Consider the following 22,349-nt stretch of genomic DNA (forward strand, 5'->3'; position numbering starts at 1 on the left):
CACGTACAGAGCTTTCTTGGAGGCTTTGACCACTGGCAGCAGCTTCACAAGAGCCTCCTCTGAAGCAGAGTATTTCTTGAGATCAAACACCTCCACATCTTCTTCTGATGACAGTAAGATGAAGACCAGAGCTGACCACTGAGCAGGAGACAATTTATCTCCGGAGAGACGTCCTGATCTCAGAAACTGTTGGATCTCCTCCACCAGAGAACCATCATTCAGTTCATTCAGACAGTGGAGCAGATTGATGCTTCTCTCTGCAGACACATTCTCACTCAGCTTCTCCTTGATGTGTTGGACTGTTTCCTGATTGGTCTGTGAGCTACTTCCTGTCTGTGTCAGCAGACCTTGAAGGAGACTCTGATTGGTTGGCAGTGAAAGACCCAGGAGGAAGCGGAGGAACAAGTCCAGGTGTCCATTTGGACTCTTCAAGGCTTTGTCGACTGCTCTCTGATGGAGATGGTGGAGATCAGATTTCTTCTTCAACACTTCTGACCTCCTGGAGGTTTGCTGTTGTTCATCCAGCAGATTGATTCCAGACGTGATGAAGGTCTGATGGACATGAAGAGCAGCCAGAAACTCCTGAAGGCTCAGATGGATGAAGCAGAACACCTTGTCCTGGTACAGACCGCTCTCCTCTTTAAAGATCTGGGTCAACATTCCTGAGTACACTGAGGCTGCTCTGAGATCGATGCCACACTCTGTCAGGTCGGGTTCATAGAAGATCAGGTTTCCTTTCTGCAGCTCCTCAAAAGCCAGTTTTCCCAGAGACTCTATCATCTCCCTGCTCTCTGGACTCCAGTGTTGATCTGTGGCAGCTCCTCCATCATACTTGACCATCTTGACTTTGGCCTGGACCACCAGGTGGCGGATGTACATCTGAGTCAGGGTCTTGGGCAGCTCTCCTCCCTCTCTGCTCTCCAACACCTTCTCCAGAACTGTAGCAGTGATCCAGCAGAAGACCGGGATGTGGCACATGATGTGGAGGCTTCGGTAGGTCTTGATGTGGGAGATGATCCTGCTGGCCTTCACCCCATTTCTGAACTTCCTCCTGAAGTACTCCTCCTTCTGGGGGTCAGTGAACCCTCGGACCTCTGTCACCCTGTCCACACAGTCAGCAGGGATCTGATTGGCTGCTGCAGGTCGTGTGGTGATCCAGAGGCGAGCTGAGGGAAGCAGTTTCCCCCTGATGAGGCTTGTCAGCAGAACATCCACTGAGGTGGACTCTGTAACATCAGTCAGGAACTTAGTGTGCTGGAAGTCCAGAGGGAGTCGACACTCATCCAAACCATCGAAGATGAAGACCACCTGGAAGTCTTCGAAGCTGCAGATTCCTGCTTTGGTTTCAGTGAAGAAGTAATGAACAAGTCCCACCAAGCTGAACTTCTTCTCCTTCAGCACATTCAGCTCTCTGAAGGTGAATGGAAATGTGAAGTGGATGTCCTGGTTGTCTTTGTCTTCAGCCCAGTCCAGAGTGAACTTCTGTGTCAGGACTGTTTTCCCAATGCCAGCCACTCCCTTTGTCAGCACTGTTCTGATTGGTTGAGATCTTCCAGGTGAAGGTTTAAATATGTCTCTTGGTCTGATGCTTGTTTCTGCTCTGTCTGCTGTCCTGGATGCTTTTTCAATCTGTCTGACCTCATGTTCCTCATTGACCTCTGCAGTCCCTCCCTCTGTAATGTGGAGCTCTGTGTAGATCTGGTTCAGGAAGGTGGATTGTCCTGCTTTAGAGACTCCTTCAACCACACACTGGAATGTCTTCTTCAGGCCACATTTCAGCTTCTGTTGGCAGACTGCAGCAGAAGTTCCTGGAAATAAAAAGAAATAGAAGGGTTTGTGTATTTGACATTGAATGTGAAGATTAAAGTGTGTTGTTGACATTTTTCCTCCATCAGATCCATCCAGCTTTTCAGTAGAGACCAACCAGCCTCTGATCTGATAGAGATTTTGACATGATATGAAAAGCAGAGCTCAGGAAGAGACATGAGACTATTGCTGTCTCCATGTTTGATGACTGGGGATGTGGACTTTTCTGAGCTGGCCTCCCTTCGTGTTTCCTGTGCTCCCTGTACGGGTTGTTATCAGCTGTTCTGAGTGGAGCTCTCAGCTTCTTCTTTTCCACTGAGCTGGTTTCAGGACTCATTCAGAGTCACAGACTGAGTGAGCAGCAGTTCTTGGTTTCCAGCAGCACCAAGTCTAAAACCCCCAAAATGGGTGTTCAACAAGCACCAACTCCTTGGTGGACCACAGCCAAGCACAGAGTATGTCAGAGAGAGCAATTATTGTGACCAGCCAGACTGGTGGAAACACACAACCTCCAGTTTTTCATAACAGCCTAGTGTGAAGATACATTTTAAACTATCTCAGTATGTATGCTAAAATAAAAAAGCAGTAGACTGAGGATGAGACCCAGTGATTCCTAGTACTGGTGCTTGTCCACGACACAGTTCTGTCACTGCTCGACTGGCCTAGATTCAGTCTCGGTGGTTTTCAATCCACTAGAGTCCTGGGTCTCTGGAGGTCCAGTGATCCAAACCTCCAGTGGCTTCATTTGTTCTGTGGCACATTGTGGGTCGCTCCGTCAACCTGCCGCCGGAAAGTGTTTGACGGAATAAATGACTTCAAGACGAACTGAGAGCTGTAGCCCTTTACTGACACAATGACTTAGCTCTGGCTTTAATCCTTGATCATAGAAACACAACCAGCTATTAGGAGCGGCCAGGTTTGAACCAACACTGGCTTTAGCACCAACACCAAACGGACATCTGGTTCTTCTGGATGGAAAACGGATATGTGTGGAGTCTTTTATTTGTCAGATATATTTCATTTTGTTCACTCCTCCTGGTTTCAGACTCTTCAGAGTCTTGTGTCAGTTCCTTTTCTGCTTTTGTCTGCTTCACACTTTCTGCGTCTGACCTGGAAACGACCTTTGACCTTTGGTTTGGACTCTGTTTGTGCTTTCTGCTCTCCAGTCACTGTTGGACCAGAGGGGCATTGCACAAAAGTAGGATAACTACATCCAGGACAAATGAGCAGGCGCAGCTTAAATAAGCTTAGATGGCGCTTTCTTGGATTAATTGGTTGCACGTTTGCCGAGCCAGGATGAAAAGACGTGGCTTACGCCGTGTTTCAGATATGTTGAACGCGACTGCATTTGCGCGACAAATGAAATCGCACCATGCTAGACATGCAAGTTTTATCGCTGGTGTGTGAATTCATTCACGTGACAAATGAAATCGCACTGTGCTAGAGTTTTATCGCTGGTACAAATCTGCAAAACAAAACATCCTGTAGAAACATCACAACCCTCCTCATCACCGTGAAGAATGTAGTTTAGAGATGTTACGGAGGTGAAAGAAAGCAGTTTTGCAGATGTAGTTGACATGATTATACAAGGAGAGATGGGGGTCAAATTTGATCCCAAGGTTTTTTATGGAGGGAGATAGGGGAATACTATGACCGAAAAGAGAAATGGAGGTGATGGGAGACGAGTGAAGTTGATGAGGGGTACCGGTTAGATTGGCTTCAGTTTTTGAGCCATTCAGCTGCAGGAGGCTTTGATTGATCCATCACTGTCATAAATACAGTTCAAGGATGCGGAACTGATGACTTTTCAAGTCCACTAATTAATACTTGTGTTTTTCTTAAATGTGGAGGTGACATCAAAATGAAAAAAATGAAGCTTAGGGGATATTGGACTTAGAGATTGATAAATTGGAACGGGAGGTGAGTAGACATAGCAGTGCACTGTAACCATGTCTGTAATTCCATCCATCCATCCATCCATCCATCCATCTTCCACCGCTTATCTGGGACCGGGTCGAGGGGGCAGCAGTCTGAGCAGGGATGCCCAGACTTCCCTGTCCCCAGACACCTCCAGCTCTTCCGGGAGGATCCCAAGGCGTTCCCAGGCCAGCCGAAAGACATAGTCTCTCCAGCGTGTCCTTGGTCTTCCCTGGGGTCTCCTCCTGGAGGGACATGCCTGGAACACCTCAGGAGGCATCCTAACCAGATGCCCGAGCCACCTCAGCTGGCTCCTCTTGATGTGGGGGAGTAGCGGCTCTACTCCGAGCTCCTCCCTGGTGACTGAGCTCCTCACCCTATCTCTAAGCGCTCACCCGCCCTACGGAGGACGCTCATTTCAGCCGCTTGTATCCGGGATCTTGTTCTTTTCGGTCATGACCCAAAGCTCGTGACCATAGGTGAGGGTGGGAACGTAGACAGAGTAGTAAATCGAGAGCTTCGCCTTTCGGCTCAGCTCCTTCTTCACCACAATGGACCGATACAACGACCGCATCACTGCAGCCGCTGCACCGATCCGCCTGTCAATCTCACGCTCCATCTGTCCCTCACTCGTGAACAAGACCCCAAGATACTTAAACTCCTCCACCTGGGCTAGGGTCTCTCCACCGACCTGGAGAGGGCAGGCCACCTTCTTCCGGTTGAGGACCATGGCCTCGGATTTGGAGGTGCTGATCCTCATCCCTGTCGCTTCACACTTGGCTGCGAACCGCCCCAGTGCATGCTGTAGGTCCGGGTTCGATGAAGGAAACAGGACAACATCATCTGCAAAAAGCAGAGATGAAATCCTGTGGTTCCCGAACCGGACCCCCTCCGGCCCCTGGCTGCACCTAGAAATTCTGTCCATAAAGATTATAAACAGAACCAGTGACAAAGTGCAGCCCTGCTGGAGTCCAACATACACCGTGAACAGGTCCGACTTACTGCCGGCAATGCGGACCAGACTCCTACTCCGGTCATACAGGGACCGGACGGCCCTTAACAAGGGGCCCCGGACTCTGTATTCCCGAAGCACCCCCCACAAGAGACCATGAGGGACGTGGTCGGACACCTTCTCCAAGTCCACAAAACACATGACTTCAGCTTGGGTGATGGACGAGCCCAACTCTGAGACCTCAGCCTCGGCTTCGTGCACGGAAGACGTAGCGACAGGATTGAGGAGGTCCTCAAAGTTTTCCTTCCACCATCCTACAATATCCCCAGTTGAGGTCAGCAGTTCCCCGCCTCCACTGTAAACAGTGTTAGTGGAGACCTGCTGTCCCCTCCTGAGGCGCCGGACGGTTTGCCAGAATTTCTTCTAGGCCAACAGGTAGTCCTCCTCCATGGCCTCCCCGAACTCCTCCTAGATCTGACTTTTGACTCCACAACCACTTGGGTTGCAGTTCGCTTGGCCTGCTGTTACCCATCAGCTGCTTCTTGGATCCCACAAACCAACAAAGCTCAATAGGACTCCTTCTTCAGCTTGATGGCAGCTTAGTTCTGGTGTCCACCACCGGGTTCGGGGGTTGCCGCCACGACAGGCACCAGAGACCTTACGACCGCAGCTCCGGGCAGCTGCTTCGACAATGGAGGAGGAGAGCATGGTCCACTCGGAATCAATGTCCCCAGCCTCCCTCGGAACTTGAGAGAAGCTCTCCTGGAGGTGGGAGTTGAAAACCATGCTGACAGAGGGTTCCACCAGATGTTCCCAGTAGACCCTCACAACACGTTTGGGTCTGCCAAGTCTGTCCAGTTTCCTCCTCCGCCAGCGAATCCAACTCACCACCAGGTGGTGATTGGTCGACAGCTCTGCTTCTGCACTGCTGTACAGCCCATAAGCCGAGACAACAGTGAGGCACCCATTCGCGACCCAAAGGCGCAGAGATGCGAGCTTCTCGTTCACTGGGCTGAATTCCAACACATGGTGGCTGAGCTGTGGTACTATAAGCAAACCCACACCAGCCAGCCGCCTCTCACCACGGGCAAAGCCAAAGAAGTGGAGAGTCCAACCCTTCTGGAGAGACTGGGTTCCAGAGCCCAAGCTGTGTATGGAGGTGATCCCGACTATATCTAGCCGGTACCTCTCAATCTCCCTCACAAGCTCGGGCTCCCTTCCCCCCAACAAGGTGACATCATGTCTGTAATTGAGTAGTTTAATCATTTTTACTTTTTCCTCTCTCAACTCTAGAATAAAAGCTGAGAAATGACTAAATAAAGAAAAATAAAATTAGATTTTTTTTTTTCTCTTTTACTGTGAATGTGGGGTATACAATTGATTTGGAGATGTGGAATTTAGAAATTGACTACCAGGAATCGTTAAAGTAATAATTCAATTAAAATAATGAGACCGTATGAATGAATGAATACAAATACTGTTTAAGTTAAAAAGCTAACTTCATGCAGGATAACCAAAGTTTGCCGGCTTAATCCCCAATCCTGGTTTTGTGCAATACCTCCCTGAAAACATTTCTCAGTTTCATCTCTGTAGAGGCTTGAAGACAGTTGTTAAAAGATAGACTAAGTAAGTTTGTTCAAAGATGGAAATAGTTCTGTTAAAAGGCGTATCAAAAGCAGACACCCTATAAAACTTTTTTTGTTTCATTTCATGTACTCAGTGGTTCAAAGTTGCTCTGTTGAGTGAGATGCGATCCCCATGCTACCCAGTAGGTGGCGCATATCGCATATTGATGTTGATAGGAGGACGTACCACAGAGGAAGAAGTGTGAATTAAACCCAGTTTCTATGTGCAATCTCTTTTCTTCACCACAGATTGAGACAAAGCTGGGTCGTTCACACCATCATGTTTGCCCTCTGCACCCCAGAGGAGCAACATCTCCATCCTGTGAAATGACATCAAATCCTCTTACTGCTCCACAGACGCTCAGCCAGCTCCTCCTGCTTCATCCTCCTCAGGAAGTCCAGTGTGATCCTCACTAATGACTCTCTGCTGCTCCTCTGCTCTTCACCCTCAACATCACAATCACTCTCTGAGCATTCTGGGTAATCTGGACTCAGGAGCTTCTTCATCTTCTTCAGCTCCTCCTTCATGAAAGTCACCATGTTGTCCTCCAGCAGCTGGAACAGAGAAACATCTGGAGTTAGACAGATGGAGATGTGAGTGTAAATCCAGGATGGACAACATGTGAAGCAGAGTCAGACTTCATGTGGATCTCCAGCAGAAACAGCTTCAGCATCAGTGAAGGCTGGAAGCTGGATGAAGGTTGGACTGTTTCACTTTGGACCTGAATGGATCTAAGAAGCTGAGAGTCTGCTTCATGTTTCAGCTGGAAGTCACAACAACTTCTTCTGTCTCACTGATGTGACAGTAAAGTGTCGAATGGAGACTTGTTCTCACCATAAAGATGGAGTCCAGATGTGTTTGATGCTGAGGGGCGGAGCCTCCACGGAGAACCTGGGAGCTCTGCTGGCTGACGCTGCAGAAACATGTTGACTTTGTTCAAGCTGCTGTTATGATGATGAATCCTGACACAAACACTGATTCTCACCCCTCATCAGCACTTCCTGCTCCACGTTTAAATAAAAGGCGTTCAATGATTGACTGGTTACTCTTCAGGGACAAACAGCTGGATGGAAACTCAGAGTCAGAGCTGAAAACAAACAACATCAGGAACAGACTGAGTGGAAAAACAGGAAGACTGGAGGATAAAGGGAAGAACTGAGAGTCTCAGACTGATGATTCTCTGACTGGGACTGATTGAACAGATAGAAACTTTAGCAGGATTTTAGCTTCAAAAACATAATTTTGTCAATAAAGACATGTTATTCAGAAAACAACAGGAAATAAAACTCACTGTGTTCTGAAATTTAATTCATCATTCTTGGACTGGTCACTCTTCAGGGACACACAGCTGGGTTCAACTTCAGGCTCTGACCTGATACAAAAATACAAAGATATTAGAAACACATACACACATGCATACACACACAGTAAAATGATGTGAAGAACAGTGGAGGACAGTTAAAGATGGAGGTCTCACCTCTGAGCTTTGGTCTGTTTCTCATGTTCTCCACACAGAGTCCTTTTAGAGGGACGGACTCCCTCCTCTCTGTCCTCACACTGATCCATGGCAGAACACACCTATGCATACACATATACCGCATTGGCCCGAATATAAGACGATGTTTTGTTTTCTTCCAGAAATTGCATCCTCAAATATGGGGTTGTGTTATAATCGCGGACTTACGGTAGATGGTCAATACGCATCCGCGCCGCTAGATGGAGCCAAAGTATCACTGAGCAGAGAGCGAGTGGCGCGATGAAATGAGATCAAGTGATCTGATGAAAGATGGCGGATCATCTGGAACAAAGGGGCTGAACGCTGGACAACTGAGCAAACAACAGAGGAGAAGTTATGATACCAACTTTAAACTGATGGTGATCAACGCAGCAGAGTCATCAAACTACTGCCAAGCCGCCAGGAGATCTGGTGGAGCAGAGCCTCGTTCTTATTGGAGAGCACAGAAAAAACGCCTACAGATGCTAACGCTATGAGAAAAGCTTTCCGTGGTCCCAAGAGCGACGCTTCAGAGAGACTGATAGAAGGGTGAGAGAATACCTCTCTGAAAAACGGAAAGACGGAATGCCCACCACCAGAGCCTGATTCAGCTAAGGGCACTGGAAAGTTATTTACATCATTTATGCAGTTTGGACCCCTTGAGGCTTCTTATTTGTTGCTTATTGTTTCTTATTTTGAGAATGAAAATATATTTTTTCATTTTATATCTCATGAAATGTTATCTCAGTTGTGAGTTTTTGAGTTTATAATAATTGTTTAATAAAAAGTTGTTTTATGAGCGACTTCAGCATTTTTTTTTCTTTTCACAAAATGATCTTTGAAAAATAGGGGTCGTGTTATAATCGGAGTCGTCTTATATTCGGGCCAATACGGTATGTCAATGATTGTTTTTATGACCTCTCTGATCTTCAAACTGTGTGTGTGTGTGTGTCACACGATACAAATGCAAAAAAAAAACAAACAATGGTTCTCTTCTGATGCCTTGAACACGGTTACATAATTCAATATGTTATGGCAAACCTTAGATTGTATAGGAGGTCCTGCATCTGTCTTTCTGTTTATCATGCCAATAAGTGTGTGTGTGTGTGTGTGTGTGTGTGTGTGTGTGTGTGTGTATTTGTGTTTGTGTGTATTTGTGTTTGTGTGTGTGTGTGTGTGTGTGTGTGTGTGTATTTGTGTTTGTGTTTGTGTGTGTGTGTGTCCTGGCAGGCTTTGCTAGTTGAGGAGGGATTTTCTTCCATGAAAATCACTTGTAAATGTTGCAGAATAAATATTAAAATCTATTTCTGTGTTTCCTATAAAAAGGTGGAGATATCAGCAGCTCTGGAACTTAATATAGGATATGACTGTTCAATGATCAGTGTCAGTAAAGCACTGGCATCCAGCTGTTATCTGACATGTTTTGTTATTTCACTTGAGCATAAATATTTTCACAACACACCACAACTAGTGAAATTTTGCAATGGAATATTAAAGCGGCACTAAGGAACTTTTCAACCTTAACAAAACATTTTAATATCTTTTGTGATGATACATCGACTTGCAACTAGTTGAATGACCCCTCTGTCACGGCCTGAGGGCGTCAGTATTGCTTTCACTTGGACTAAGCAGCTGTGAGGAGGGTGGTAGGAACCCTGCACACTGAAAAACTCCAAATGTGCGGACTGCTTTACGGCATGCGTCACATCATGATATAACATTGTTTAGCCACCATCAGATTCATGACCTCGTCGCTATCCGTCCTTCACACAGCCACTGGAAACAAATATAGGTGAGTTCAGTCTGACAGCACGCCACCAGGAGCAGCATTTTAGACACCACGCGCTAGTCCTCATGGGAACTGTAGTATTCGTTCAGGCAAAACACTACCGCTTTTGTCCACTGGTGCTGCCAAAATCAACGAAAACTTAAAGTTCCTTAGTTTTGCTTTAATTTCATATTATCAGTGCATGCATCGATCGCCAAGATGATATTTGAAATATTCAGTGAAATCTGCAGCAGTGAGGTCATGCCTGTTGAGGGAAAACGTGCTGAAAAAATAAAAACAAAATTATACTTCATATTTCTTGTTATGGTATGATATTGTACTTGTTCGGGAAGAAAGTGGTAATCCAACAGGAATATCCTTGAAACTTTTTTGTATTTCTCATATTTTAACTTCTTGAAGATCCACTCATCCCCTCTTTATCTTGACCTTTGGACAGTCTCTAAAATCTGAATCTTTTTGTCCTCACTGTTTTCTCTTTTTTCATGTTGCACTGTTTGCAAGAGTTGCTTCTGTTTCAGATTTCATTGTGTTTGGTTTACAGTGACAGTCAGTGAATTCTGATTCTGATGTCAAACTTCACTCCAACACAAACTCTGAACGTCCACAAGCCTCCAACACCTGATTTCACCAGAAAATCACCTAGAGATGAATATTTAGCCCATTTCCACAAGATGTGTGTGTTCGAAGGTCTCAGTACAGAGAGGAGTGTACGCATGCATGTCTGTACTGAGCCACTTGTCTGTACATTGACGACTGACATCAACACGAGCCAATCAGAGTAAAGGAGGGCTGAAACCCCGCCCAGTGTACAAACCGAAAGTATGAATACTGAATTTGCTTTTCTTGTTTTATTTCAGCCACAGCAAAAAGTGAAAAATCACAATTTAACGCGTGTTCAATGTTGGTTTAAGTGTTTGTCCAACATGTGAATCAGAAGAAAGCAGCTGTCAGGTTTGTGATGGTGTGAATGAAAGAGAAAAAGAGACGTTAAAAAGTCTCCTGGTCCATTCTGGAAGCTTCTAAAGAGCTGACAGATTCTCACCTGATCTCTCTTCACATCTTCTTCAGACTCTTCTCCATGTGTGAAGAAACTTGAGGAGAGAAGAAGCTGCTCTGTGTCCCTCTCAGTCCGTCTCTTAGATCTGATGAAGACAAAGTGTTTTAACCTCTGACACACCCAGAGGAGGAAATTCTTGAGTTAAAACCTGTTTGAAACCTGTTTCATGATGTTAATCAGAACTTTAAAGTGAACATGGAGTTTTAATATAAAGTCTGACAATTCATTTGGTGTCAGATGTTTTCTCTTCTGACTTTTTGGGTTTTAAGCAGGAGGTGTCAGAAAAGTTACCACAGGGATAACTGGCTTGTGGCGGCCAAGCGTTCATAGCGACGTCGCTTTTTCGGCTGGCCTGGGAACGCCTTGGGAGCAACAGCAAATGATTCACTGAGAGGGGCAGCCCCCCTCCACTCCCCAGGAATCTATCAGGACCACTGGGACTGTAAAGGTTGAGAACTACAGCTTTTCATACCTTTAAGCCCCAAAATACTCAGAGCTCTGGCAAACTTTGAATTAAAGTTTGTTTTATTCAAGGTTTTCTTTGACCAGAAATTATACAGTTTCTCCAAAAAGATAAGATGTACAAGAAGCATTGTTGTGGGAAAAAATAAATTCCACTTTTATTTACATTACCCTTTGAAAACTGTCACAATTACCAGGAAACTCCAAAGTTCAAAAACATCCCAGTCGTCCAAACTCTTGTGAAGCATCTTCATTCCCCTGATTGAATTAAACTGTTGTTTCAATGAAGTCAACAGATGAAAAACAGCAGCTCTGCAGCTGGTTTGTGGAAAGTCAAGGCTGAGACAAAGCAGCTCACTGAAGATGTGGCTGCTCATTGTTTTTGCTCACAAGTCAGATCGTGGTAATAAAACCATATCTACATGTTTTAGTGAAGAAATGGTGAGGGGATTAAAACATGGCGGTTTAGTACTGCTGGAGTCCTGACTCAACTCCAATGAGAATCTGTAAAGGAGATAAAGAGTGATGGAAGACCCTCTGACCTGAAAGAGTTCGAGCTCTCTGCTGAAAATGAGTGGACAAAAAAACAGCGGAGACGTGCAGAAAGCTGCTCAGCAATCATTGCAAGTATTTTTTTGTTGGAAAACATCTGTTTGATTTCTGGTCAAAAAAAAAAAAAACTTGCTGGTTGAAGGAAACTCACTTAAAGCCAAGATTTGTCTGGAGTATAAATCATTTCAGCCTCAAGTGTAAATTCTAATCCTTTCCAAGCACAGTGAACAGAAATGAGAATTATTGGACAGCAGGGGGCGCTGGAGGTCAGTGAGCAAACCTCATTACTTTCAACAATGAAAGCAGACCAGTTTTCAGTCAAGGCCTTTCTCCTCCACACAGTTCAACAGAAAACTGACGTGTGGAAAAACACCAACAGTAAAACACCAGACCCGGCATGGCTCATTTTGAGAGTGTTTAATTTTTAATTCTGTATTCAAGCACCACTTTATCAGTAAACAGATAACACATCTGCAAGAAACATTTAAATAATAATAATAAAAAAATACATACAAGTGTAAACAGCATGACTTCTGCCCCATTCAAACCACAAAAAAAAAAAATCTAAAAGCTAAGCAGAGCTGTTGAAACACTTCTAAACTGTATGCAGTTAATACTTTCAACAAAATAAGTTTAATCAGTTTCAAAATAGGATCACTGATCAAAGTGTTCAAGATCTGTGTGCCTTATTGTCAGGGGTAGAAGTCACAAATTACAAATACTCACTTTACTGTTAATTCTGTAGGTTTTTTGGGTTACTTGTACTTCTTTCTAGTGTGTACGTCATCTACTTATAAAATCAGAAGTCATGCCCAACGACAGCCTCAAGTTGAATTTCTGTTCAAACCTGTTCTTCTGCATCTTTGTAGTCAATAACTTGTCCGATCGCAACCCTGACAATTAAAGGGATACTTCAACATTTTGGCAAATTGGCCCATTTAGCGCAATTCCTTAGTCATTTAGAACAGCATACTTGCTGTTTTTGTGAGGGCGAGCTGTTGTTTATTCAGAGGTGAGTCGGGGAAAGTTTTCGGGACGGACACAATGGAGGTGAATTGTATTTTTGGTTCCCCTCGTCAAACTCATGAAATACAAAATCGAACAACCCCAAAACACTCAATGGGTGCAGTGATCAGTCTCTATTCAATCACTGCTCACTGATCCAGAGAAGCTGCTGTTGTCCAGTAGTCCTCAATTCTGTCAGAGGCGAGAAACTGTGTCTGCGTTCCAACAGTCTGTCCCACAATCTGCAGACACCAAGTCAATCACTGATTTCTATCCTCTGCTTCCAGACTGCTGGGAATTTCACCCAGGGAATTATTCAAAGTACGAAGGCACACTGGTTTGTTGCCCCGAAGAACGGCTTGAGACGTGGTTGCACTGATAAAAGACACAAATTTTATTAACAAATTGGTTTAAAAAATAAACATTCACACCATAAAACTCGAGGGAGGGGAAAGGGAGCATTTACCCTGGCTGAGGCCTAGTGGGTGGGTCCGAGTTTGTGAGGTGGAGGGACCATCCAAAAGAAAAATAAATCAATCTAAATCACCCAACCAGTGGCACACACACACAAAAAAAAAATACTCCCACCACCAGGAACACGCGAAGAAAATGGAGGGACGCCACCACCGGGCCACCAACACCGCCACCACCGGCCTCCAGCCACTGAAAAAGGAGAAGGGAATAAAACAGCGGGGTTGCAATCAAAAAGAAATCAAAATTAACAAAAGATGCACATAACACAAAACACAGTCACGTACACAATCCACACGTTCACACACTCATTGACTCATTCATACTAGAAGTGGGGGCGGAGAGCCCCGGTTGAAGACTGTGCCCCGGCCTGCACAAGGCAACGGGGGATTTGGCTCAGTCGTAGCTGCTGCGCCGTCGTCGGATCTCCTCGGCGGCACAGGCAGACCGTGTTATGCAGGTTGGAGGTACCAAAAACAAAGACTTGTGACCAAGCAGCTCAACCCCAGCAGCTGGAGACAATCAGCTGGAGACAAAGCAGCAGCGACGCTCCCAGCCGGTCACAGCGGCTCCTGGGATTTCAGCAGATGCACACACGCACACTCAGAGGAGGGAGGGAGAGAGGACTCCAGCCACCAGTGCTTTACCAAAGCGGAATAATGCAGCGAAGCCTCAAAACGGAGCACCCAACTGCACGGGTTCTTGGCACGTCATATCCAGGTCAGACCTGGATATTACGTGCCAAGACCAGCAGAAGTGCAAAAAGGATGATTGCTGGGAGGAGGGCTGCTTTTATACTGGGCCGCCTTACCAGGCGGCCAATCAGCAGCACCCTGCACAGAGCACACACACCTATACTGCTGCATCTGCATCTGTGAACATGCTGCTAGCTTTAATGGGCTGTTCAGTGAATGATATACCTAATTCGTAGCCACGAATTAATATTTCGTGCACACGATTTATTATTTCGTGGCCACAACTGAGCTTGTGGAAGCTTATTCAGTCATGTTTACATCACAAGTTCTCATTTTGGGGCTCAAACTTACTGCGGTGGAGCTTAGCTTGTAGCATGAGCTGAGGACAGCCAGCTGTGGTGTGCGTGCCGAGTGCTGATCACTCTCTTGCGGCGCTTTCTGTTCGGCTTGAGTCGGCGGCGCCGTGAACAGCAGTTAATAATTGTGAAACGCATACTGTAATGCACTATATCAAAAATTTGTTTAAAATTCATATCACCGTTATTGAATAAAAATATACTGCGGTACATATCGATATCGAAATTTTGATATTTGATATTGATATTGAAATTTTGTCCAGCCCCAAGAACAGGGCTCACTCTGACTCTGGATGTGGCTCCAACATACTTTGTTGGACGGATCAGGAAGAAAAACCGAGGTGAAAGTTCAGAATTTCTTCAGAAGCAATCATTAATGAGGACCCATAGTTTAGGACAGATATGAGACAGGAACCTCACAGAACAACAAGGTTCTCATCAGATTATGTAGAATATTATTATAAATAACATTTTACTGTCTTATGTTCACAGACATCAAAAAGTCACAAGCAAAAGGAGACCAAACATTAGCACATGTTCAATCCATCAAAGTTTATTCATATTCATGCTTATTAATCAATTCAACAAAAGATGTTTTTTGACTGTCAGAATCACTTGTTCATATCACCACAACCATCCTGATATCAAACAAAACGGTCACATGATCATAAAGAGAAGCTGTGAACTGAACTTGTGGGGAACCATCATGGAGCAGTTCATTCAAGCTGCTCTTCATATTTTTAGCCACCAGGTGGCACTAAAGAGGTCAGTGTTGAAAAGCTTCTATCCAGGCACCAGAGTTTCAGAAAGCTTCATTTGTCCATCAGTGTTAAAAAAAAGAGCTTCACTTCCAGCCTCTCAGCAGACTGACAGACTCAGACTCTCAGTCAGACTCTCCTTCAATAAGTCCAACTAAGACCAAACTGGTCCAATCAGGACCGGCTGGGCCGGATCAAAATATAAACATCAAACTGTGATCAGAAGAGTCCTTTCCTCGTCGCCTCCGTTGTTGCTGACAAAGACTTGAGGAGGTTAGAAAACGTCCTGAAACTTAAACTGACGACATATTTACAAAGTGTTGGAGGCTCCGTCTGTGAGCCCTGCTGAACTCCACTGATGTTCTCTGATCTCTGATTGGTCCTGACAGGACTGCTGTCAGAGACAGAGACCGTCCTTCCTACAGAGGACACAGACTCACTGAAGAACCAGAGTACAGGAGGGTAAAACCAGCAGACAGAGGTTGAGTGAATGTGGTGTTGAAGGTGTAGAGGTGGATCAGAGAGTCAGAGGAGACTCTGAAGAAGGACAGAGAGCCAGCAGGACAGTCCACATACACTCCTACTCTACCAGAGGAGGAGGAGGAGGAGGACAATGAGGTGCATGTTATTCTGTCATTGTGCCTGACATAGTAACCTTGATAAGAGCAGCTAAGACTCCAGGACTGATCATTCCGTCCAAACACACACTCCTTCATGGTTCCTCTCCGTGTGACTCCTCTGTAACTCACTGATATAAAAACCTTTCCGCTCCACTCCACCTCCCAGTAACATCGACCACTCAGAATATTTCTACACAGCAGCTGATAAGTCCAGAAGTCATCAAATCTGTCTGGATGATCAGGATACGGCTGCTCTTTCTTCACACATGTCACCTTCCTGTTGTTGTTGGACAGTTTGAGGAATATGTTCATTGAGTTTGTGTCCAGTTCAAGTTGAGAGAAATCTGATGGAGAGAAAAAGAGAAAAGTCATCCTCTGACATGTGATGGATTTCTTCTTTCTGGACTTCCTGACATGTTGTTCATTCAGAGAAAGTTTCATGAGGAAACTTTCTGCCAGGCTTCTCTTGTCAGTAATGTTTGAATGAATCAAAACCTTTGATTGAAAGAAAGACAGACACTGTTTTGTTCTCATCAGTCAAACTTACACTTCCTCGGACCAGGTTTTAACCTCTGCTCTCCACCATGGTCCACCCTGCAGGAAGAAAGACAGTCAGAAGGTTTTTCTCTCCAACATGAGTCCTCACTGCTGTTCAGCTCCTCAGTTTGTCAGACTTTCTCTTCATCAACCAGCTCCAACACACACATGGACAAAAGTCTCCATTCAGCCAAAACAAACAGAAAAACCTGAAAATAATATTTGAATGGAAAGTGGAGGAATTCTCATCAGGATTTTAAGATTGAAGATAAACACAGCAAGTTGATCAAATGATTTCAAACTTCAGGTCCAGATGTCTGAACCACATCACAGAGGCTTCAAACTCATTTCTATCATCATGGTTCAAGTTTTTTTGGTACTTGTGTCATAAAAATCACTGTTTACAACAAGTGGAGAAATTTTGTAGAGCAGAGGTCTTTAACTAAAACGTTAAGAGACTCAGTTAAATTATTGCAATGTAAATTTCTCATGTATGCATTCTTCCTTAACTTGTACAGCTTACAGAGGTAATTTTGTAAACAACTGTAGCTCTCACACTCCGATGTGTGGAGAACCGCTAATGCTTTGTATAGATTTTACTTTTCCTGATAATCTTAGCGTAGCAGCTGCGGGCACTCATGGGAGTCTTCCTGTATCCAGCCTACAGCTGGGGGCAGTCAAGGTCCCTGGGAGTGAACGTAGCAGGTAGTTATTAGAGGCTTGCACGCCCCTGCGAGTTCAGAACTCACTCTGTTACTCTGCTGACTGTGTGACTTCTCCTGCTGTACAGCATATTAAAAGAGACCACAACGAACTCACCGATTGATGCCCTTTATCAAATAAAATTGCCATCGCACTTCTAGAAGTAAAGGTCCAGAAGATCAGAATGATGAGCTATTTAGGGTGATATATATTTAAAGTTCTGTCAACACCTGCATCTAATCAACACCTCAGTGTCAAAACTAATTAATTCAGTGAAATTCACAAAGTTTTTGTTGATATTTATTGTCATGAAACAAGGAACTGAAAATAGATGTTTGACTGTCAATAGAATGTTCTATCATTTACTAAATGAAAGTCAGCTTCATTTTCAAAATAAGACAAACTAAATAAAATGTGCAGAAGCAGTGCTGGACTTCAGAACAATAAAGTCAGAGTCTTTCTCAGACATAGGTGGAGCTGCTCACTGGTCAACCTGGAACCAGATGGAGTTTTGTTTCCTTGTGGAGAAAGCTGCCTCTCAGATGTGTGTGAAGCCAAACATGGTCAAGATGTCCGCAGACCAGGGAAAACTGTCTCAGAAAGTGGAAGGGTCAGTTCTTACAAACTGCTCTTTCAAGGCCACATCTGTTTGGAGATCAATCATTTGCATCTGGAGAGGTCCAGCATTTACTCATTTAATGTGGAACACCAACAAATAATATTGTAGCGTTACGACACTGAAGCAAATACTGGGAACTACTTTTTCTTTTGAAATCACTACACCCAGACGCCATGTTTAGTAAGTAGTTCCGTCTTAGCAATCTTTGCATAAACAACTCAATCTCGTAATTTTGCATTAATATTTCACAGCGTAGTGAATGTGTGGATTATAACGTGTCCACCAAAGTGTTTTGGGGTTGTTGGATTGTGTATTTGATGAGTTTGACAACTGGAACCAAAAATACCATCCACTTCCATTGTGTCCGTCCCGAAAACCTTCCCCGACTCACCTCTGGATAAACAACAGCTCGTCCTCACAAAAAAGTAAGTATGCTGTTCGAAATGACTAAGGAATTGCGCTAAATGGGCCAATTTGCCAAAATGTTGAAGTATTCCTTTAAGAAGAGACCCAAAATGACAATGACGCTTTACTCACTATTGAACACATTTCAGCTGAGAATGTAACCACCTAGATCGCCAATATGTATTTCGATCATACTGAAAGGGGATGATTTTTTTCCCCTTCCCTTTTATATTGGAATGGATACGATCTCGAAGTTTCCAGAATGCGACTGTTCAGCAGTCCGGGTGCACACATCTTTAAAGTCACCTTCAGGGTGGACAGGGCAATAACAGTAAAACTGGCTATTATCTGAGTGTCTGTATAAAAGAAACACTAGTATATACATCATTTAATCGTGAGGGGGGCGTGGCCAGGTGACTCTCATTGAAATGTATTAGTTTAAAAAGAGTGCTGTGAGACTGGATTGAAATACGAGGGCATACCCAAATGAAATCGGAATTTGGTTGTAACTTTTTATTTCTTACATTTCAAAATAAAACACCACCATCACCTTCAAAATAATCTCCATTCGCATTAATGCAACGCTCCAGCCGTGTTTCCCACTTCACCAATGCATTGGCAAACCCGTGCGGAATTGTGCCTTTAAGAAGCTGCTGCGGTTTTTTTTGCACCTCCTCTACGTCTGCGAACCGCTGTCCCTTCAGCTGCTTCTTCAACTTGGGGAACAAGAAAAAGTCACACGGGGCCAGATTTGGTGAATAATTCAGATCGGGGAGGACAGTCATCCCATTCTCAGTCAGAAACTGCGTGACGCACAGGGCCGTGTGTGCACCATTTTGGCAGAGACGCGGCACAGCCCCAAATCCTGGCTTATGATCCTCTGGCAGGGACTCCGGGAGACCCCCGTCAAATCAGCCACCTCTCCAATGCCCCGGCGTCGATCTGCCATCACAGCCGCTTCAATTTCCTCGACAATTTCGGCTGTGCGGGAGGTGGAGGGTCGTCCTGATGTGGGCTGATCCTCAATGGACTTCTGGCCCTTCTTGAACTGCCCTAACCACTCACAGACCTGCGGCTTCTCCAGAGCATCATCCTTGTAGGCTTGCTGCAACAAGGTGAGTGTTTCTGCTGCTGTTTTTCCAAGCAAAACGCAAAATTTAATGTTTGCGCTGCTCTGGCTGTCCAGTCAATGTCGCCATTTTGGAAAAATCGCAGAGGGGCGCTACACTCTACTACTATAAATAGCGCGTGACAGATGTCAGTGTAACTCTGGGATCTCAGATTTTTCACAGATATGCACGAGGCTTACCTGTAGCACATCTGACGGCCAAAAGTCAAAACTCACTATCATAAGTATTTTATGACCGAATTCCGGTTTCTTTTGGGTACCCCCTCGTATACTGTACTGGATGTCTAAATGAAAATTTAAAAAATACTGTATATTACAGAAATATATTTTGTGAGCAGCAACTCCTTTTTTCTGCACATTTTAAAGATATGTGGACATTGTTGGTTTTATGATTCACTGTAATTTAAAAAAAAAAAATAAGTTGACAGTGGTAACCTGCACTACATGATAAAATTCGTAAGTGTTACGGTTCACTTTTACTGTGAGTGTACAAATGGAACTAAATAGCCCGTTAGTGTCCCTTTTTCTTTACAATCATAGTTTTGATAGCAGCGGCTAAACGACGACTAGCTAGTCTTACTACCACATGACAATAATATCAGCTATGCACAAGTTAGCCATATACTGTCGACAGTATGCAAACGTTAGACAATGACTTTGGATTTTATAAGAGAGGACTTGCCACAGAGCGTCCACGGGATTAGCTCATTTGCTAGCAAAATGCAAAACAACAAGTAGTACGTACAGTACTTATCCTTATGTTTCTTCAAGTGCCAGTTGAAGTTGGACGTAGTTTCATGACCGTCCATGATCTTCGAATTGCAAAACCTGCATTCAACAATCCGTTTTTTGTTAACCACTTTGTAATTTTTGTAAGCAAACAAAATAATTCTTGGTTGACTCGTGCTGGGGCCACATCCACTTCTCCCAACTGTAAACGGTGTGTCGCATGTGTGTAACAGTAATAAACCTCCCCGTGACTGACAGCCGGCGTCACTGCGATCCCATGAAATGAAGCCATAAAAAATAAAAATGATTCATACATCGCACTTTTAAAAAATTGCTATTATGACTTGACATGACTCGTCGAGTCAAAGGGTTTGAGTCAAGTCCCAGTCTAGAGTCACTGAGCTTAGAGTCCAAGCAAGTCCAAGTCTTTTTTTGATTTCATCGAGTCAAAAAGTCATAAAATCGTGACTCGAGTCCCAGTCGAAATGTTTTACTTTGTTTATAATATAGAGGCTTTTGGATATTTTTTTTAATATGTTTGATATGTGCTTTCCAAGACAATTTATTATCAATTACTATACCTAAAAATTTATTCTCACATTTTCAATGTCAGTACCTTCAATAACTATTTGCAGAAATTAGTTAGTTGTAGAATTACCAAACATCATTACTTTAGTTTTACTTATACATAGAGATAGTTTATTTATATCCATCCAGTTTTTTTATTTTATTAAGTTCCATGTTCACAGTTTGTACAAGCTCATTATAATCATTACTACTATAGAATATATTTCTGTCAGCCGCAAAAATAATGAGTTTTAGGGATTGAGACACATTAAAAATATAATTGATGTGCAAATTAAATAGTTTGGGCCCTAAGACGGACCCCTGGGGGACACCACAAACAATGCCAAGTTGCTCGGTATATGCTTCCCCATTTTTACAAACTGTACCCTTTCTGTGAAATAGCTTTTGATCCAGTCCCCAGCTACACCTCTAATATTTTTCCAGTTTATTTACTAAGATAAAGTGATTGATTGTGTCAAATGCTTTTTTGAGATCAATGAAGACACCAGCTGCAATTTTTTTTCTGATCCAGTGCAGTAGTAATTTCTTCAGTGGCTTCCGTTAGTGCCATTGAGGTGGTTCGCTTGACTCTAAAACCATACTGACCACCATTTATTATGTTTTGTTTCTCTAGGAATTTATCAAGTCGAGAGTCAAAGAGTTTTTCAAGAATTTTTGAAAATTGTGGCAATAGTGAAAATAGTGAAATCGGTCTATAATTTGTGAACCAGTGTTTGTTAACAGTTTTGAATACCGGAATTACTTTTGTGATTTTCATTTTGTTTGGAAAACGGCCAGACCAAAATGATAAGTTACAAATATATGTGAAAGGTTTTGCAAAATTAAAAATTACATTTTTAACTAAGAACATGTCAATATTGTGATAGTCGGTGGAGAACTAATTTTTACATTTCAGTACTGTATTTATAACCTCCTGCTCATCTGTTGCAGAGAGAAACAGTGACGATGGATTGTTCTTAATAAGGTTTAGTTCATTCGTTCCATGATTTGAAATTGTGGCAGCCAACTCAGGGCCGATATTTACAAAAAAATTATTAAAGCTGTTTACTATATTAATCATGTTGTGATTTCCACCATTTTTGTCAATGAAGTAATCTGGATATGTTGACTTAGAGGAACTATTTTTGATTAAACCATTAAGAACATTCCAAGTTTCTTTGATATTGCTTTTGCTTTCATTTAATTTTCTTCTGTAGTATAGCTGTAAACTTTTACTTTTTGGAGAGTGTCATTTGGCTTGACTTTATTATACTAACAATTAACGGTAACACTTTACTTGAAGCACCCGGTCTTACACATTATAAGTCGTTATAAACACTCATAAATGATCACAATGCTTCATAACCCACTATACAGCAAAGGGTTAGGGTTCGGTTCTGGCTTTGTGATCATGTATAAGTTTTTATGACTATAGCTACACGTGCTATAATGGCACTATAATGCTTTATAAATGTACTTATAATGTGTTATACTGGGTGCTTCAAGTAAAGTGTTACCCAATTAACTTTCTCTTTTTCCCCACTCATCTCATTTGCAACACATTGACTCTTACATCTGTGCTGTAGAACCTTCATTTGTCACGCTGAAACACTCAGACTTGATTGTCTGCCTGACTTCATGTGTGCCAGCTTCACTCACACATGGATGAGGTGTATTTCCTCATCCACTGAATAAAATGAACCATAAAGACTGCAAAAACTGTGGTGGTTCAAAAAGAAGCTCCCCGTCAGCTTTGAAATCATAGCCTGTTGTTTTAGCTGTCGATGCCTGGTCTGCATGGGACGGCGTCTTGGTTCAGACCTGAACCACAGCCCACCTATTGGTGAACACTTGTGGACAATCTCAGTCCCCATGAAGATTTCCCGTTGTGTGTCCCTACCTGAGAGTCTCCAGACTGCACTGTGGATCCTCCACTGCAGCAAACAGCTTCTTCACTCCTGAGTCTCCTGGATGGTTGTAGCTCAGGTCCAGCTCTCTCAGATGGGAGGACTTGGAGCTCACAGCTGAGACCAGAGAAGCACAGCCTTCCTCTGAGACCAGACACCCTGACAGGCTGGAGGCACAAACATGGCATCAAGT

The 22,349-nt window shown here is 43.7% G+C and overlaps 2 protein-coding genes across 2 annotated transcripts in view; both read right to left on the reverse strand.

Annotated features, from left to right (window-relative positions):
- LOC115402059 (NACHT, LRR and PYD domains-containing protein 4C-like) overlaps positions 1–22,349 on the reverse strand; it is an 868,403-nt gene that overhangs the window by 22,610 nt on the left and 823,444 nt on the right. The window contains exons 2-7 of the mRNA XM_030110485.1: positions 7,779–7,879; positions 7,593–7,673; positions 7,287–7,388; positions 7,136–7,214; positions 6,648–6,855; positions 8–1,808 (exon numbers count right to left, since the gene is read on the reverse strand). Coding sequence (XP_029966345.1) covers positions 8–1,808; positions 6,648–6,855; positions 7,136–7,214; positions 7,287–7,388; positions 7,593–7,673; positions 7,779–7,867 — 2,360 coding nt within the window. The 5' untranslated portion in view covers positions 7,868–7,879. The remainder of the gene's footprint in view (positions 1–7; positions 1,809–6,647; positions 6,856–7,135; positions 7,215–7,286; positions 7,389–7,592; positions 7,674–7,778; positions 7,880–22,349) is intronic.
- Positions 14,716–22,349, reverse strand: part of LOC115402263 (NLR family CARD domain-containing protein 3-like) — a 33,611-nt gene continuing 25,977 nt past the window's right edge. Inside the window, exons 7-9 of the mRNA XM_030110777.1 lie at positions 22,150–22,323; positions 16,109–16,155; positions 14,716–15,905 (exon numbers count right to left, since the gene is read on the reverse strand). Coding sequence (XP_029966637.1) covers positions 15,361–15,905; positions 16,109–16,155; positions 22,150–22,323 — 766 coding nt within the window. The 3' untranslated portion in view covers positions 14,716–15,360. The remainder of the gene's footprint in view (positions 15,906–16,108; positions 16,156–22,149; positions 22,324–22,349) is intronic.

This window comes from Salarias fasciatus, chromosome 15, assembly GCF_902148845.1.
Source record: "Salarias fasciatus chromosome 15, fSalaFa1.1, whole genome shotgun sequence".
Lineage (NCBI taxonomy): Eukaryota > Metazoa > Chordata > Actinopteri > Blenniiformes > Blenniidae > Salarias > Salarias fasciatus.